The 17,365-nt window shown below is 44.8% G+C and overlaps 6 protein-coding genes across 6 annotated transcripts; 1 reads left to right on the top strand and 5 right to left on the bottom strand.

Annotated features, from left to right (window-relative positions):
* Window positions 1-224: 224 nt before the first annotated feature.
* Window positions 225-2,033, bottom strand: AOL_s00210g147 (uncharacterized protein; the record flags this gene model as incomplete). Its single annotated transcript, XM_011128949.1, has 3 exons — window positions 225-1,335; window positions 1,465-1,600; window positions 1,661-2,033. 3 exons carry the CDS (start codon window positions 2,031-2,033, stop codon window positions 225-227), a joined length of 1,620 nt encoding a protein of 539 aa, XP_011127251.1.
* Window positions 2,034-2,993: 960 nt separating this feature from the next.
* Window positions 2,994-4,090, bottom strand: AOL_s00210g146 (uncharacterized protein; the record flags this gene model as incomplete). The annotated part of the gene is made up of 4 exons (XM_011128948.1): window positions 2,994-3,183; window positions 3,260-3,534; window positions 3,619-3,821; window positions 3,946-4,090. 4 exons carry the CDS (start codon window positions 4,088-4,090, stop codon window positions 2,994-2,996), a joined length of 813 nt encoding a protein of 270 aa, XP_011127250.1.
* A 1,465-nt stretch (window positions 4,091-5,555) lies between these two features.
* AOL_s00210g145 (uncharacterized protein) lies at window positions 5,556-6,675 on the bottom strand (the record flags this gene model as incomplete). The annotated part of the gene is made up of 4 exons (XM_011128947.1): window positions 5,556-5,790; window positions 5,879-6,186; window positions 6,273-6,511; window positions 6,657-6,675. 4 exons carry the CDS (start codon window positions 6,673-6,675, stop codon window positions 5,556-5,558), a joined length of 801 nt encoding a protein of 266 aa, XP_011127249.1.
* Window positions 6,676-9,081: 2,406 nt separating this feature from the next.
* Window positions 9,082-9,681, top strand: AOL_s00210g144 (uncharacterized protein; the record flags this gene model as incomplete). The annotated part of the gene is made up of 1 exon (XM_011128946.1): window positions 9,082-9,681. One exon carries the CDS (start codon window positions 9,082-9,084, stop codon window positions 9,679-9,681), a length of 600 nt encoding a protein of 199 aa, XP_011127248.1.
* Window positions 9,682-10,251: 570 nt separating this feature from the next.
* Window positions 10,252-13,330, bottom strand: AOL_s00210g143 (uncharacterized protein; the record flags this gene model as incomplete). Its single annotated transcript, XM_011128945.1, has 6 exons — window positions 10,252-11,465; window positions 11,537-12,095; window positions 12,165-12,789; window positions 12,925-13,034; window positions 13,104-13,169; window positions 13,241-13,330. The coding sequence occupies 6 exons, from the start codon at window positions 13,328-13,330 to the stop codon at window positions 10,252-10,254; spliced, it is 2,664 nt and encodes an 887-aa protein (XP_011127247.1).
* A 736-nt stretch (window positions 13,331-14,066) lies between these two features.
* Window positions 14,067-16,623, bottom strand: AOL_s00210g142 (uncharacterized protein; the record flags this gene model as incomplete). The annotated part of the gene is made up of 4 exons (XM_011128944.1): window positions 14,067-14,108; window positions 14,166-15,973; window positions 16,059-16,264; window positions 16,448-16,623. The coding sequence occupies 4 exons, from the start codon at window positions 16,621-16,623 to the stop codon at window positions 14,067-14,069; spliced, it is 2,232 nt and encodes a 743-aa protein (XP_011127246.1).
* Between the last annotated feature and the right edge of the window lie 742 nt (window positions 16,624-17,365).

The raw sequence follows: 17,365 nt of genomic DNA, 5'->3' as shown, positions 1-17,365 counted from the left end.
TTAAGGCTACTATGTAGCGTTTTAAGTCTGAGATAATATTATAATGTTTTACGATTAGGTGTCATATAGCTGCTATACGGATACCCACACGTGCCCTTTGTAATTTGGCGGGCGGTGACCGGGAGAGAAATGGTGTAATTACGTTGAAGAGCTTTGTCACATAAAACCAAACTGAATTTTCAAATTAGATTGAGATATATCTATATTGTAACTCTGTTGGGCCCCTACGAACAACCCCAACTATTCTGCTTAGTTGGATTACCCCTTAAATATGTATTTCGCAACGGCCACTTGCAATGGTTTTTCGTCGAAGCCAACTTGCCGTCCGCAGTGAATCCCCTGCCAATTATCCTCTCAGGTGGGATGCCTTGCTCAACCCATTTAACCATACTCATAAGCACCCCACCTTCAGGATCGATAGTCGCCGCAGGAGCATCCGTGTATTGATTTGCGGCACCGATATACCAAGCACCATTTCCTGTCGCGCAATGGCCTAACCCTGGAATCGGGAAGTATCTGTAAAAACTGTCCAATTTGGCAGAAGGGAGACCCATCCTTCGGACTATAGATTCGTAATATCTGTCCGAGCCCTCGTGGCTCAGGAGGCCGTCTGCCAGTCCGTGGTAAGTTAAGAGCTTGTGACCGGAGGCTTTGAGTTTTGATAGGTCTTTGTATGTTGAAATGTTGTAGGGGTCTATTCTATTGGCATTGTCGACCGCGTCGAGGTCGAAGTTGGCTTCCACCGTCCAGTTTTCGTCGTTCAAGAGTGCATATCTGTACCAGTCCACAGTATACTGCGGTGGAGTAGTTGCGAACCAAACTGAAGTGATAGTTTCGTCGCCCGGTCCGAATCCAGGGAAGAGAAATGTGCCGTTATTTCCATAGAAAGGCTCATATAACTTCCTTAAGAAGGTGACTTGAGCACTTGTAAAACACTTATTAGAACTCCAAGTTTTCCCGGGAACACAAAGTCTCGCTTCCGGTCGCAATCTACATTTCCTAGGATCTTCGATAACTAAATCTTGAACCCCGTCGATTTTGTCGCACTGCCTTATAGCTTCATCCCGCCATTCAACCCACTGCTCTGGCGTCAGGATTGCTGGGTTGTTGCCATTTGCAACAAACTTCCAGTAGTAGCTGAAAGAGGACATGAGGTTATTCCAATTATTCCCAGCGGCACCCGCTATTATACCATCATATTCTTCAGGAAAGTCTTGAGCAGCTTTGAGGCCTTGGCGACCACCGGATGAGCATCCTAGGAAGTATGACTTTCTGAGGTTCTGAGAATAGAGGTGTTTCACGGCTTTCTTGCCGACTTTTGTTGCGGTAAGAAGACTATAAAGTGACATAAGTGTTAACTACGTGTGCTTTGAACGCAGCCAGCCGGCTGCAATTGACACCAACCTACAACTAATGGGGGTATACGAGAACCGAATACAATTACCAGTGAAGGGAAATACATACGCTCGATACGCAAAGTCCTTGACAACCTCAGGGCGGTTAAAAAATGGAACACCAGTATCGCCGTCATGACCATTGTTATGTCCAACAGTTGCAAAACCAAGAGAGCTGATGTAGTTCAAATCATCAAATGCAATACCTATATAACAACAACCGAATAAGTGCGCGCCAATGCCAGGAGATATATATAGCAACTCACATCCAGCCAAACCTCCATTCCCCGTCATGGCGAATCTCTTCCCCTTCTGATTCCAATTTGCAGGCATCCATGCTTCGATAATGACGCTAGAGGTGCTACTTGTAGAAACATTGAGCCTTAACCGACAAATGTCCGTCAAAATGGATTTACTCAGCCAACCACCGGCACATGTTGGGTGGGCAATTGGATTCGTAAAGTTAGAACCCTTAGGTAGGTATTCAGCGACGAGAACTGTTGTTTGTTGATCTGGGTGGAAGCTTTGCAAGAGGCCCGAACAACGACTTTGAAAGTTGTTTGAAACGGTGGTAGCGGAAGTATATGGCAAGGAAGAGGCAGCAACTGCTATAAACGCAGCGTAAGTTAAGGACTTCATAACTTCGGCGAAGTACAATTAAGTCTTATGACCAAGGATAATCTGGCTCCGGAATGGAAGCTGGTATTTTCTCCATTCTTTCATTTTGCCAATCGAGGAGATCTTAAAGTATTTAACTTCGACAATTTCTAGCCCCCAAATTTGAAGACGTGAAGTGATCATATGAAAGATACGTCACGCCGATATTAGTTTCTTGACAGAATCATGAATAGCCTAATTCTGAAACTGCCGAGCCAGGCACGTTTCTCCACAAAATTGGCTCATCCGATAACTACCGTACATAATTTTACTGATTTTAATATTTTCGGTTACAGGAATATCCTGGTAATCGAGTCAGTATCGCAAACACAATATATGTAATATCGGACCCACAACCTGTCTAAAAAGTAATATTCTTTGTGGGAAAGTCTAATACAGAGCCCCATTCTCGACGGGCTGATCTAATCCCCGAGGAACGGGTTTCGGGTGTTAGGTTAGCGATCGTTCAGCCAATTATTTGTGCGAATTGGCCCATGGGTGGGTTCGCGATACCAGGAACGCACCCGTGTCTTCTGACCTGTGTTGAAATTGTTGCAGATTACGGCGGTCATAAATGCGCTCAAATGAACGCAATCATGCACCATGCAGGCCTGATGTGCTTAGCTTACCCAGGATGTGGAGATGCTTGGTACGTCAGAGTCATTACGTACAGGGCATTTTTGAGTAGCTTGAACTTTTTTTTCTCCAGGTATAAACTACTTCGATTGTTTGTAAAATAAGAGTGTTCATACATACAAGAAATGCCAAATACAAGAATCAATGGAAAGATAGTTAGAAAGTAAGTAGCAGTCGCACCTCGAGCATAAAAATGGACCGGCTGGAATATAAATATAAATATGTGACAAAAGAATTTCAATAGAAGGTAGTAGGTAATAACTCCCGTAATTTCTCTGCACCACTCGACCAGCGAGGCTAAAGGCCCTAACTAGCAACCAACGACCACTTTTGTGGAGTGCAACCCCACCCGATGCTGGTCTTCCCAGTAACAGCTGTCGTAATAGACTTGAGATAGTCTGGCTCTTTGCCGGTTTCCAGGCTATCAAAGATACCAAGAGACCCATTGCAAATATCGCCTGGCCACGAACCTCCTGCAAAAACTCGCGGAATGATTCTACGCGGATGCTTAGTTAGCCTTCTACCAAAGATTTGTGCACCCATGATAAGGAATTAAAACGCTCTGAACTTACCTTCGCCTTTCACTTTTCCCAGTTCCTTCGACTTTTGACCAGAATAGTTGGCGGAAGGCAGTGTCCGTAAGCTGAATGGTGGTGCTCGAACTTTTCCAACTAGATGGAAAGGCACAGTCTTGGACTGTAACACCACCAAGCCAGTAGGACTTCGTTGGCAGAGCTTTGCCCAATACTTTCTCTACAGCTTCAAGTTTTTCGTAGGGTGGAACCTTCTCCCAGGTGAGGCATTGAGGCTTGCTGTTACGACTGATGCCTTCATTTACGATCATGAACTATCAATGAGATCGGGATGAAGTTAGCGATGTCCGATCATATGTATTAAGTGTCTTTCAAGTCTTCTGTACTTGTATACTTACGGAGTATTCCTTTGAGCCAGGACGCTCATAATCTCCTAAGGGATTCGCCGTAACCTTGAAGGCACTCCACACAGCTTTAGAAGATGGAGCCACTTTCCCCGCAGCGAGGCCCGCCTGCATGTCGAGGCGATTCAATCCATTAGACAGCTTGCTAGTCAAGCAAGTGTCGGCGAAATACTTAGAATTGTTCTTTTTCTCCAAACCTACACCCAGAAACCGCGATTAGTCTAAGCGTTAGACAAAAACAACCCTAGCCGCAATTCTACACACTAGCTAGGGATATAATACTCTAGACTACTGCTGGGGGCTCGATAGGGTTAGACTTACACATGCGCATGTTTCCCCATTTCCTAGCTTCCACGTTTTCGCGTGTGACGGTTGCAGGGACAGAATTCACTACTTGACCCTGTGGCCTGGCACAGACGAACCCGACAGCCAACAAAGATGAAACGAGGGCCGATGAGAAATGCATTGAAAATAGTCAAGATAAGAAAAGATCTTTCTTAATATAATGAGAGACAGAATTGAATAAATTTGGAAACGAAGAAGAGAATATCTTAAAGATAGACAGGGCTAACTACTTTGTTATGGTGTTCTGGGTATTAGAAATAAGTAAGTGGGTGTGGAGGAAAAGGATCGTTTAAATAAACGTCTGCCTGCCTGCCTATAATCCGAATTCTCTTCGCAAAGCGTAATAAGCAGAATTAAAATCAAGATCTTGAGGCCACCAAGCCAACCTGCAGTCTGTAAACATACATGCATTCACCAACTTCCATCGCTAGTTATAAGTTTAGCAAGATATTACCATACCCGCACGAATACCACCTCCAATCGCAATTGATAACCCGATAATAATCTTAATCGATATATCTCCTTGATACTGCATCGATAACAACTTATCACTAACAACATGATATAAATACACTTAGATTACTTCAACTGATAAACTACCTGCAGTTTGAACTCTCGGACTACTTCTCTAGTGCAGTAAGTTTCAATTGATCAGTTTGGTAGCTACTATACTCTCTTGTAATGTTAACAAAGCCGAACCAGCTATAAGAAACCATATTTCTGTACTGCGTATGTAAATATGTTGGTTTCTCCAGACTAGTAAGAGGCTAGCCACCAGTCAACTCTTTCCAACTATGGCTGTTGCAATGTTGGTTGGTTGCACTACCAACTCGACAGCCTGTCCTTACGAATGCAAGGCATTGCTATTTAAATACAACCTAAGAAGCTTGGTGTTTATAGCCTGGTATGTCTATGTACCCTCCTTACTTTTAAAAGAAGTCTTGAGGAGTGGGTTTGGCTATAGTTATTTGAAAGTACTCAGGACGGCATAAAGTTTAATGCAGTATCTCAAGAATTACAACGTCTTACATTGGCGCCCTTAGGACCCCCATACAGCCAGTCTGAAACGCGGCATGTCTAGATTTTCCGATACCCATAACTCTAGAACCTCTGTTACAATTCTGATACTTACTTTTACCCCTCCTGCAGGTTTTAATATTTCGGCAACTGAGTTGGCTATTCTATGCGCCTACATATGTAAGGTGAGATTAAAACAAAAACGGAAGATTACCTTTCCCCAAAACCTATGAACTGGGTGCGCGGGGAATCCTAAGCGGAAAATATATGAAGTCTATACTTTGAACCTGTACGATATTCGACATTAAGCAAGTTTGGGTTCAGAAGCATAAAATATTCATTTTGTATGCGCAAAATTAAATACTTGTCTCGTACGAGGCAAATCCAATACATATAACAATGTAATGATGGTATCGAGGCTAACATAGAATTGGGATGTTAAATATATCTAAAAGGCTCCCAGATGGAACAACTGCCGGTTTAAAGCCAAAATTAAAAAAGTGTACATGCACGAGTACGTAAATGGTTTGAATGTTGATGCATAGTCTAATAAATGATATCTAAACTATCTAACCCTGCAGAGAATAAGAGTACTTCCTCGCCTCAGGCGCATTTACCGATGTCCCGACAAGTGTCCACCTCTGCGGAGAGCAGCCCCAACCAATCGATGTTCTCTCAGGTGAACTTTTCGGGAGATCCTTGTAGTACTCAGGCTGGCCCCCAAGTTCCCATGAATCAAATATTCCAAAGTGATTCATACACATCGTCCACGGACCTGGGATATCAGGAAGTCTCGGCATGATTCTAGATAGTAGTGTATCAGCATCAATACTGCTACCATCGTGATCTTATGCGATCGATAAGGATATCAAATGTTATCAGTGAGCCATACCTTCGTCTTACAGACGCAACTCCAACCTCTGAGGAATTATCTATACGTTCCTTTACGACCCAAAATTTCTGATTATCGCTGATTTTGCTGAAGTCGAGAGGGAAAGTGGTATTATTGATATAATTACATTCCGATAAGACTACCCTACCAGTCCAGAATGATAAGGATTTACTGTTAAACGTCTCGCCGAATCCAATATTATGTCTGTCAAGTAATTCCATATCTGGTCGACCCCCGCCATCCCTGTTCTGCCACGTGAGGCATCGCGGCCTGTCTGGAAATCCTACTTGTGCATTGGCAATCACAAACTTTTGATTCCATTAGTATGGCCATCTTTTGTATGTAATATATATCGTTGGTAGCAAGATTGTTGTAAATAAGGACTAATACCTACTGTATTTCTTTCCGGGCCTGGGGGATTGGTGTTGCCTCCTTTTTGAACTTCATTGACATCCATAAATCCGAGCCATAGCCCACTACGTGGGACAGTTTGGGCGTTTGGTGGTAGTAAGGCTAATTCCGGCGACGCCCCCAGATGACCCCAAAGCCGCCCATTTGAATTGCCAGTTAAGCAAGTGTCATTGTAATATATATAAGGATCAATATCCGCGGCGCGGTTATCTTTTTTAATACCTTTAGATATTGTAGTGATTAATTTTGAGTTATCAGTCTCGCGATGTTTTGTTGAATTCATGAAGTGGGGAAGCTTTAAGTATGAACGGCAGCGCCGTAGTAGACTAGCTACTGTATTCAACTTGAGCGGTATTGTTCGACTTACATATCATCGGCAAGACCATTTTTAACCAGTTAGGATCTGTGATTGTGTAATTTCCCGAATTTATATCTACCCTATCTGGAAATCCGTTTAAAGCATGCGGGTATTCTCGGCGGGCCAGCTGTGCGATCAAAGCCCCCGATCTTAGGGCAAGACGCCACCATGACTTCATTTATCAATGCAAAGGATACTTTTCGTTGGCCTGCGAGTCCGATATGTATCCCTACGGAAATTTTTCAAAAGTGGTGATTATAGGAGGGGCTGTAAATCTGAATGAGCAAAAGAGCATTCCGTTTGTAACACGGAAAGGGGCCACGGGCATTTTTACCCTTTTATGAGATCACGGCCAACTGCTCATGGTCAATATATATTCTAAAACATATGGAATTTGAATCATGTTGTTTCTTGATAGCATATTGTCTCGTACCCAGACCTGAAAGGATAGTATAATGTTTATAGTTGCCCGGATCCTGCCAGCAGTCGCATAACAATTTAATAGTTAGTGCATTACCCACCCGTACGCATTGCCCGTGAAGTCGATGGCCGACTGGCAGGCTGAAACTTGCATAATATAACGGAGTTTATAACAATATTGTATATAGTACTAAACAATTGGAATAGTTTCACAAGCTGAAGGCCGCAGGAATTCGGTTTAGAATATGTCAAGATATAGCGGCACAGCCGATCGAATATTATAAGGTAAGGTTGTTGCGGTTCAGATCGAATGGCTAAGATTATATTATCGAAACATGTTCACCACTCGGGAGCTTGGTAGGCGTTACATTAAGCATTGGAAACTTCGAAAGGAAAGAAGAAAGGAAAGAAGTTATTTAGAACTGGTGACCCAATTGCAACTTCAGATTGAAACATACGACATCAAACCGCGCCACGGCCACATAATGCTCCAACCCGAGCTCTGTCCCAACATGTTGTATTTTTCGTGTTGGGTAGCTCCCTCGCCACTTGAATTCGTCTTCTGTCCTCGAGACCAATTCGCAGTTACATTCCTGAGCCAAGCCGAACTAACTGTCGCCGACAGTCTCTCACGGAAATGGCGTGTTTTTGAAAATCTAATCCTCCGAACATCCTTCACCTCCCTCTTTGCCGCCGACAGACATGTCTACTGATTCTAATCAGTCAATCTGCTTCTCCTATCGATGAATACGACTTCGAATATTAGGTAATTAGGATCAAAGCTAGCTCAACACCACGTCCGTGGGTTTCTTGGCGTTTAGCTTCGGCATATGACGGCAACAGATGAGTCCCGAATCCAGGCGCCCAAGGCATGCCGTACATCGGCAAAAGCTTTGCTCACGGCATCAAAGCACACCGCACGGAGCTTTTCTCTTCACAAGCTTATCAATCTCCCAAGGTTCATTCCAGCAAATTAAACAGCCTCGGGCGGAGCTGAACGAGACAGAGAGGAAAGATGTGAACCAAAGACAATTGTGTGATAGTGCCGAGCAGTGACCGCTCTTCGGACCTTATGACCCTTCCTCCCCCAATAAAATCAGGTGGCGAACACCACGTCCTAAATCCGGTCGCGAGCTTACGTATCCCAGATCACTAGGCAATGCTTGGACATTCGACTTTCCAGGGTCCAAGATGCCAGAAAGATGCCAATAGCGCCTTGGGTCATGTCAAGCCACTGACGAAGCCGCATTTTGCTTGATCTCCTCGGAGTGGCTTTCTTCCGTACATGGCCTGGGAGAACAAATGGGTTACTCGAAAAAGCTTGAACGGGGATCTTTTCTCCCAACGAGGCGTATTCCGGAGCTCGTACGTCGAGGGTATTTGCCTTAGGGCTGCATAGCGTCTTCTGCCGGCTTGCTTTATGACGAATCAGCTTTGCTGTTCGGGTCTCACGGCAAGTTGAATGACTTCTTGGCACGAGATCTTGGCCTACGCTATCCTCCTGCTATTCATAGTCACAGGTCATCGCTTCCTAATAAATGTTAGCCCCGGTTGCAGCATTGTTCAGGGGTTGATGTACCTATGACTGGCTAAGGAAACTTGGAGAACTAGCTGGACCTCTGCACCACACAGCAGACCGACGTCTGCGGACGGGGGAAAATGAGGGTGGTTCATTGCCCTTTTGGCTTGCGTTATCCTTGTGTGTAAATCCCGCATAGCCAAGCTCAGCCTCAGGTAGAAGAAGTTGATTCCGTCGGGCACCCCGGCTATTGTCCGTTTTGTACCATGCTGACATTCCAGAATGTCCATGTCTTAGGATTGCATATGGAAACCTTATGATTGCGAATCCGAAGAAGAGGGGTACAAATAGGACTCGGAACCCCGCTTTTTGAGCTGGTTTTTATTTCAATATCATCATCTTCTTTGATCAAACACTTCCATTACCCCCCAAATAGAGTACACAACAAAGTTTACCTACAATTTTCCTACATATATATACACATCTTATATAGCTATGTCCAACCAAGATTTCTACGGAGGTCAGCAGCAGGGCGGCTACGGTGGTTATCCACAACAGCAAGGTTACGGCGCTCCTCCACCACAAGGACAATACGGCTACGACCAGCAGCAACAAGGCTACGGTGGTTCCCCATATCCTCAGCAGCAAGGTTATCCTCCACCACAAGGACAACACGGTCAATATCCTCAGCAAGGAGGTTATGATCAACAACAATACCAGCAGCAAGGCGGATATCAATCTCCACCGCCGCAAGGTTATGATCAAACCCGCGGAGACGGTCAATATCAATACCAACAACAATTCGGTGGTGACCCAAATGCTCCATATGACCCAAATGCCCCACCCGGACAGCCCGGTGAGCGTGGTCTCGGTTCCGCACTCCTAGGAGGAGCAGCTGGTGGTTTCGCCGGCCACAAATTGGGCGGCGGTACCCTCGGAACACTCGCTGGAGTTATCGGCGGTGGTTTCCTAGCAAACGCTGCTAGCGACCACCACAAGAAGAAGAAGAAGGACAAGAAGAACAAGAAGCACAAGGACCCCTTCGCCCCAAAGAAGAAGGGTGGTTCCAGCTCTTCCAGCTCTGATTCGGACTAAAGCGCTTTATATGTCCTTTGATTTTCCTTAGACATTTTGTTTTCGTTTTTTTATATTTGTTTTCTGGACGGGTTTGGCTTTTGAATCTTGTTTGCTTGAGGGATTTTGTTCTTTTCAATTTTATATGGAGGGTTCTCAAATTTATATGAGTTGGCAAATGATGGAGCATACAGCTGTCTGATATTTTTTTATTACCTATTTTTTTTTCTTAGTTCGTTCGGTTCTTAACGAAGTTATGCTATAACGTCTATACAAAATTATATCACGGGACGGCTCGTTGATGTTACCTTTCTCCATCAATACCTTTACACTTTTTTACATTAGATTGAAATCTTGTGACTACATAACTACATCAAAAATAGTGACCTAGGTTCTGAATAAAAATAAAAGAAGTCAATTCGTTCTCTCCACCCCTTTGCCTCCATATCTTAAGGTTAAATAACCGGCTAACCTGGCGCAAAAAGGACAGGAGAAAAAAGTGAAAGGGCATACGGGATTGATATAAACAAATGAAGAACACCAACCGACCGCCTCCGATCATAAAAATACAACAGCTTTGTGTTGGCGAATTCAATGCTTCTTAAGGAAACCAAGAATACCACCTTTCTTCTCTTTTACGGATCCATCATCAATCTCTATCGAAGCAGGCTTCTTCTTAACCAACTTACCTTTCGACTTAGCACTTCCAGCACCCGACTGTGGTTGACTTTTAGGCGTCTCGAATGGGTCCTTAGGAACCTTGTTCATGGGACCGGCAGAGAATGCGGCGTCGTCGTCACGGGTCCAGGAGTCCGGTGAGCCGGGGCGGTTGTCAGTATCAGGTTCGGCTTGGTGTTGGGGCGCAACGATAGAAGGCGGGTACAGGATGTCGATGGTATTTTGAACAGATAGTCTGTGCGCACGGTAGTGTGGAGGCGTATTGTCCGAAATTGCATGCGGTAAGGTATTATCGAATTGAGCCTCATGGATTTGAGCGAATGACATGGCTCCGAGGTCGCCAGTATGGTTTGGGACTTGGAATGTTGGAATTTGTCGGGGGGGCATTTGCTGGGTTGTCGCACCAGGCTTCAAAGCATTGAATGGGACTGGGATACTGATACGGTAATCATCCAATGGTGCTGGGGTTGTATATCGAGATTCAAGATCCGGAAGGCTGTCGCCATTGGTATGGAGGAAAGTTTGCGCTGGGGCATACAATCTTCCGACTTCAGAGTCATACGAAAAGGTGGAAAACACGCTATTTCGGTTGGGCATCGGTGGTGCTAACTGGTCAGTCAAGTAGGCCTCACTATTCCTGGTCAACGTACTCGCAGCATCACTATTTAGGAGTTGTGGCAGGATAACGCTAGAGCGGCCGGACAGTGGTAGTTGTAAATCAGAACGATGATATAAGCCATCTCCACCGACACGGGCTGGAACAAAACGGCCGGACAAGGTTCGCCAGGGAAGGGCAGCTTCTCGTATAGCGTCCCGTTCGCGGTCTGAAAGCTCCGGTAGGCCATCCGATTCATCTTCTTCCGACGTATCTGGGATTTGTCCGACCTTTCTTTGAACTCGAGGTCCACCCCAACTCCGACGCTTGTAACTATAGACAGAGGCGATGAGATACCACCAGTTGAGTACCGGATTTGCCATAAACAGAACCGGATATAGAAATGCCTTTTTCCGTTTGAGTTGGAATCCATAGTAGGTCATAAACACCCAATTAAGTCCGAGGGAGAGGGCAATCAGGGGCAGAGGAAGGCCGGGGACGGTTTGAACTCTAGTCATCAGCGAGAGAACCACTATACACCTCTTATTAGCATCGAGGCCGTAGTAGCTAGCTAGCACCTCAAAGCTTCAAAAAAAAACTTACGGAGAACGAGGAGCAAGGCAGTAGTACGAATTGTATCCTGCATCATACGGAAAACGCAGAGGAAGGGATATCGTTGCCACAATTGCCAATCAGTCAACATAGCGGCCTCATTGGTGATAAAACCTTTGAACCATCTAGTTCTCTGATTAACCAGAGAATTCCAAGTAGAGCAAGCCTCGGTCTTGCAAAAAGCACTTGTGCTGAACCCGATCTGATAAGAGTGCTTAGCACCAATCATAAAGAGATGGGTGAGCCAACGGTCTTCTCCCAAGTGGTATTGTCCATAGTCGAAAGGGTTGTCGTGCTTATCGGCCATATCTGCAAAATAGAAGACAGACATATTTCTGAAGGCAGAGAATTTTAGGCAAGTCAATGCGCCTGGTAGACAAGTAACCGCTCCGCAGCTAGATTCGACAGCCCTTTCGAAGAGTTGACCATGCATGTATTCCATATCCTGGAGAAGAGTGATAAAGTTGCCTTGACCTTTCTCAACCCGGGAAGTAATGACGCCTGTCATAGCCATAACCTGACGACCTTTTTTCCTCTTGGGCAAGAAGTCCTGTATTTTAGATGAAAATTAATCAAAAGGGTACTTATCCATCCACGGGCATTGTTTGGAGGTACTAACCATTTCATACATGAAGTTTTGGACGCAGTACTTGTCCAAAATACAATCAGAGTCGATGAAAAGAAGGTATACATCATCTTGAAGTTCTAGATACTTCTCATAAAGACGATCAATCATCTGAAACGTCTTCTTCTGAGTGTGTCGTTTCCCTCCATGTTTGTATCTGCTGACGGTAACGCGGGTACCCTGATAACGAACGTCGATAGCGACCGGGAATTTGTTCTTACGGATCATAGGAACACCGAGTTTAGTAAGAACCTCGAGATAGTCCGGGGTGATTTCATCGGAGTCGAAAGAAAGACAGATGTGAAGACATGTCATCGGGTAATCTTGCTCAACGATTGAGTTGATACATTTCATGACATTTTCTGCCGATTCGTTGTAGCATGGCATAATAATAATCACTTTAGGGGAATCATCATTGAGAAGACTGGCATATCGTGCTTTCCTGCCTACGCGTTTGTTGAAGATGTTGTAAATGATGAAGCCGGTAGGCAAGAGCAGTAGGACCACGAAAGCGTAAAATGCGACAAGTTCCAACAACGAAGCCCAGTAGCCTGGAAGTCGAGCCCTGAGTGAGGCAGGAAGAGGGATGCTGATTATCAGAACCGGAATGAAACATAGACTTTGTAACAATTAGTGATTGTATAATCAATTGTGTAACAGAGGCCTTCGTTGAGCCACATTTCGATCCCGGGTCCAAGGATCATTTTAAATTCATGTCACCCAAATGGAACCAGGGATCTTAACTGGTACTTACCGAAGTATAACAAACAAAGTGATCATGAAAATCGTCAAGATAGCCTTTTTGTAGTCCTTGCTTCGGACAGCCTTGACTAAACAATGGTAAAAGCAATACAAGAATGCTCCCTAGAAAACGTCAATATATCCTCACAAATCCTATATTGTCGAACCGTTAACCTCGGAATGCGAACTTACTAGCCAAGCTAGCCATTCAAGTAATATAGCAAGGTAGACCGGACTGCCTACGGCTAGGAAAGCAATCTGTACGACCACGAATGTTAGGGAGACAGGTAACCGAGATCATGATTAATTTAACGGGAAGAATAACTTACGTCGCCAGCGGTGAAGTGGATAGTAGGATTAGTAGGCGTATCTGGAATGAGAAAGTCTGGAGGGAAACCCTCATCGCCTTGGGTAGCCATCACTCAAAATGCGGCCCGACTTCGCACGCTCGAGGTTCCTTACAAGTTAGTATCCTGGTATTAAAATATCTCGAACCTCGTATGAAGCCTATGAGCTACCGCAAAGTTCTATAGTTAAAATATGTGCACTGACCTTAGAAATGATGAAATGGTGAGGTACTTGATGGGATGAAAGCTTGGAAGGTGGAAGATTCGAAGATGCTTAGGTGCACGAGGACAAACGGCCAGGCCCTAGATTTTTCCTGCAATCGTTCTCTCCTGGGCTCATCTCTCCCTAGGGATTTTTTTGGCTCGTAAGCTCCTCGACAACGGTAGTAGCGAAGGTAAGGTATATAGTGGCGGTGGTTTCCTGCCGCCAATGGTAGGGCCTTGAGGTTCTAGTAAATCTCGTGATATAATACCTTTTAAGCGATCTAGTTATTGGGGGTTCTCGGCATACTTCATAATACTATCGCATAATTCATAGCTATGAAGACTCAACTTGAAAAGTATTAAGCTTAAACTAACTATATAGTCTTAGTACCAAGTTTCAAGAATCTACATTGTTTTTAATTTTACCGTTGGCTTTAATTATAGTTTACCCGAAATCAAGAATTCTTTAGTCAATGTGCATATGGTATAGTTGGCCAGGGGTTGTATCATAACTCTCATTTTACATTGGCTCTCAAGTAATGGCTCTTGGTTGACTTCAAAACGATACAAATTGCATATATTGACGAAATTGACAAGTATTCTTTCAAGTTTCTGCTCCGAGGTTAATACCATTTGTATACATCTGCTATCCATCTGTTAACCGCTTCTTCAAATCCACCAACTCTTCTTTTCGCCCGCTTACCCTCATAACAGTCTCCATATACCGCATCCAAATCTCAAACCCGATTTCATCCTCCTCATTCTCATCTCCCGCCCCACCTCTTAACATCAAAGTCTTTTCCAAAATCGGAACCGTATACATGATCAACCCCCTAGCCCTCATAGATCTACAAAGCTTTGATATAGCATCCATGGCCCTCTTGTCCCTCTGCCCATAGTAGTCCGAATAAATCTCAAAAGCCGACTGGAACATCTTTGCTGCATTTTCGTAATCCTTAACGAGAAGGAACGCTTCACCCATGTATCTCGGCCCCCAACCATTGTTCGACAAGTCAGTTCCAGTGTATTTGGATCTGTAGGTCATGAACTGTTGTATAGAGAATCTACCGACTGTGTTAGCCGCCTCCTTTCGGCCGCATGATTTGCATACAGATGCAATGAAATTCAGAGCTTTTGCGAGAGCAAAGTGGGTGTAGTAGTCGTCAGGGGAGGCTTTGGCAGCGATGGATTGTATGTGTGTTAGACCTTTACGGAGGACGTAGTCTCCGCCTTCTGGGGATCCGAGTTTGAAATTGCAACGTGATATTTCAGCGATGAATTCAATGCACTGCAGTGACTCGAATCCCCAACGGAAGTTTGCGATTCTGTAGGCCGAGATAAAAGCTTCCATGCCCCCCGAGTAGTTCTTTGTTTCTTTACGGAGGAAGCCGAGTTGCTTGTAAAGTTCGAGTGCTGACTCGTGATATTTTAACCCAAACATTTCGAATGCCTTTGTGGCACATTCGTATATGAATAGAACATCTTCGTCGGGTATCATGTGAATCTGGAAACATACATCGGCGAAACCTTCTAGTGCTAAAATAGTATAGTAGTTGTATTCGCCGAAGAAGTGTCGAAGCTTCTGAAGATGGGCAGCTCTTTGGCGGAAGATTTCAACAAATTCAGCTTCGCTATTTGACTTTGCGACTTTGTCGGAGAATTTCTTGAGCTTGTGGTAGTGTTTTGTGAAAAAGTAATCGATCCGCTCCCATTCTTCTTCTGTTAAGACACTTTTTGGAGGGTCTTCGGCAGGCAACCAGGTATTCCGCTGAATAACTGGATCTGAGCTGGTATAAACCCACTCCGGGCCCGTCGTTACTTTGACCGGGAAGTCCTCCCATCCATTCACCACTGGTTTCAGTGGAATGCCATTCACAATAGACCAGGCTATATGATACGGCAACGGGTCCTCATCATACTCCTGTGTCCACTGCGTAATAATCTCATCCCGGCAAATCGCAAAAGATAGACCAGAGTTCTTAACAGAATTATGGACGATCTCCAAAAACACCTCCGCATCATTGTACACATCTTCCATCCACTCAGCCAGTTCTGTTGCGTGGTCGTCTGGCGGTACTGACCAAGAATTGCCTGTGACGTCGATGGGAGACAGGTTGTCTGCTGCCGCGACCGAACTATTAGCAGCAAGATGAAATGATTCGAGCGAGTGGAGTACTTTCTTGTAGATGTTTTCGAAGGTGCTTGGGAGCTGTGTGGTTGGCTGAGAGTCTGCGGCTGGCTCTGGAGTTTCAGGCTCATTCACTGTAGCCGGCGAAGTCCCTGACCCGGCGTCTTCGATAGATACCTGGCTAATTGCGGGTGAGTCGATGGGTAAAGTACTAGGACTGGCAGTGGCCCTGTGTGGCTCTGTAGCTTTTACATTTGGATCATCGACTTGCTCTGTGTGTCTTTGGGAGGTAGCATCGTTTTCTGCGTCTTCATCATTTGGGGCCGTTGGAGGGGGCGTCGCCATTTCCAGTTCTCCAGGGCTCGCAGGGACATCATTCATAGCTATCGAGCCGTTAGTATCCTCGGATGCTAAAATATCTAAGTACCTAGGTAGGTACTTATTGAATCTAAATTTAAGTTCACATACCGGAGAACTCCCTCTCTCCTCCTCTCATGATACTCCCCATCTGCGATTCCGTGATTTCCTGGCCGGAATCGCCGAAATAAAATACTGTCTCCTTCCCCAAGGCTTGCCGGCGCTCTTTCATCAAGTAGATCCATTTCCGCTGCTTCTTTGCCAGGTTCTTACTCGATACTCCCCAGATCCCCAGTTTGCTTTTCAACTGATTGAGACTAGTTTTTTTTCCCACCAAGTTGTCAGTCTAAAATCAATTCAATATGATTGCTCTTTTATAAGCTTATAGTATAGCATTGGTACATGGCCAAGGATTGAGCACCAAGGCTAGGTTTCAGAGATCGCTATATAAAGTACTAGTTCGTACAATGGGTGAAAATCGGGATAGCTTGTTTACAAACTTGGTATTAAAACCTCTCTCATTCTTCAATGCCTCGAGGATATTTCTTTGCTTCTCACCGCGCCCCACGAGATCAAGAATGAAGTCCCTATGTTCATCCCAGACTTCATTTTTACGGTACCCTCGTTTCCGGACTTTAGAGCCATCGTAGGACTTGAAGTTACTGAACTTTGACATTTTGTTTTTTTTTTACCCGAAGGATTAAGGCAAAACCCGCGTGCTTGGAATAAGGATTTAATAAAAGAAGAGTAAATAAATATAGTATAGTATAGTAGAATATGCAATCTATTCCTTTGAAATGTGATACCGATCCATGACTGTTTCGAAGGGCGCGCTTATGCCGAACTCTTTATAGAAAGAGAAAACCGTAACCCCGCTAGTTTCGAGTTTTTTCGATTTAGTTTAGCTTAGCTAGCTATCGCAAGCTGGAGAGTATCAATTGGTACCAGTAGCCTCCAAATTAGTCGAATAGCTTCAAGATTCAAAACCAATGAGTTCGAACGTTCTCTCTAGCTCAGCTCGCTCCGTTCGGACGGGATTCGAGAAGAGAGTGAAATGGAGGGGTGCACCACCATCCTTGCATCGTTAGGTTCAATCCGGATCATGTGTACGTGTGGGACAGCAAATACACAAGTAACCACCTTGGTGGGCACCTAGTCTATACTGTAGTAGTCGTCTACCAACGCCGACCAACGCCGCTAAACCCAATACTTCGGCGTCCCCGCTAGTCATGGTTGGTCACCTCACGCCATGGGGTCTCGATAGTTCCCAGACTAGGGTCTCGATCCTAGCTTCGGAATTTTGGTATTGGAAAAAGTTGATTTTCAAGAAGCGGCAATTCGACTTCGCTAAGGATCCACATTGGGGGTGTTTAATTGTTGGCGGCTGTTTTGGCGTGCAGCCGGCAGCGAGCTGTATG

The sequence above is a fragment of the Orbilia oligospora genome (genome assembly GCF_000225545.1).
Source record: "Orbilia oligospora ATCC 24927 unplaced genomic scaffold scaffold00210, whole genome shotgun sequence".
In the NCBI taxonomy this organism is placed as follows: domain Eukaryota; kingdom Fungi; phylum Ascomycota; class Orbiliomycetes; order Orbiliales; family Orbiliaceae; genus Orbilia; species Orbilia oligospora.
The sequence above is the reverse complement of the archived record's forward strand: the minus strand, read 5'-3'. Positions and strand labels throughout refer to the sequence as shown.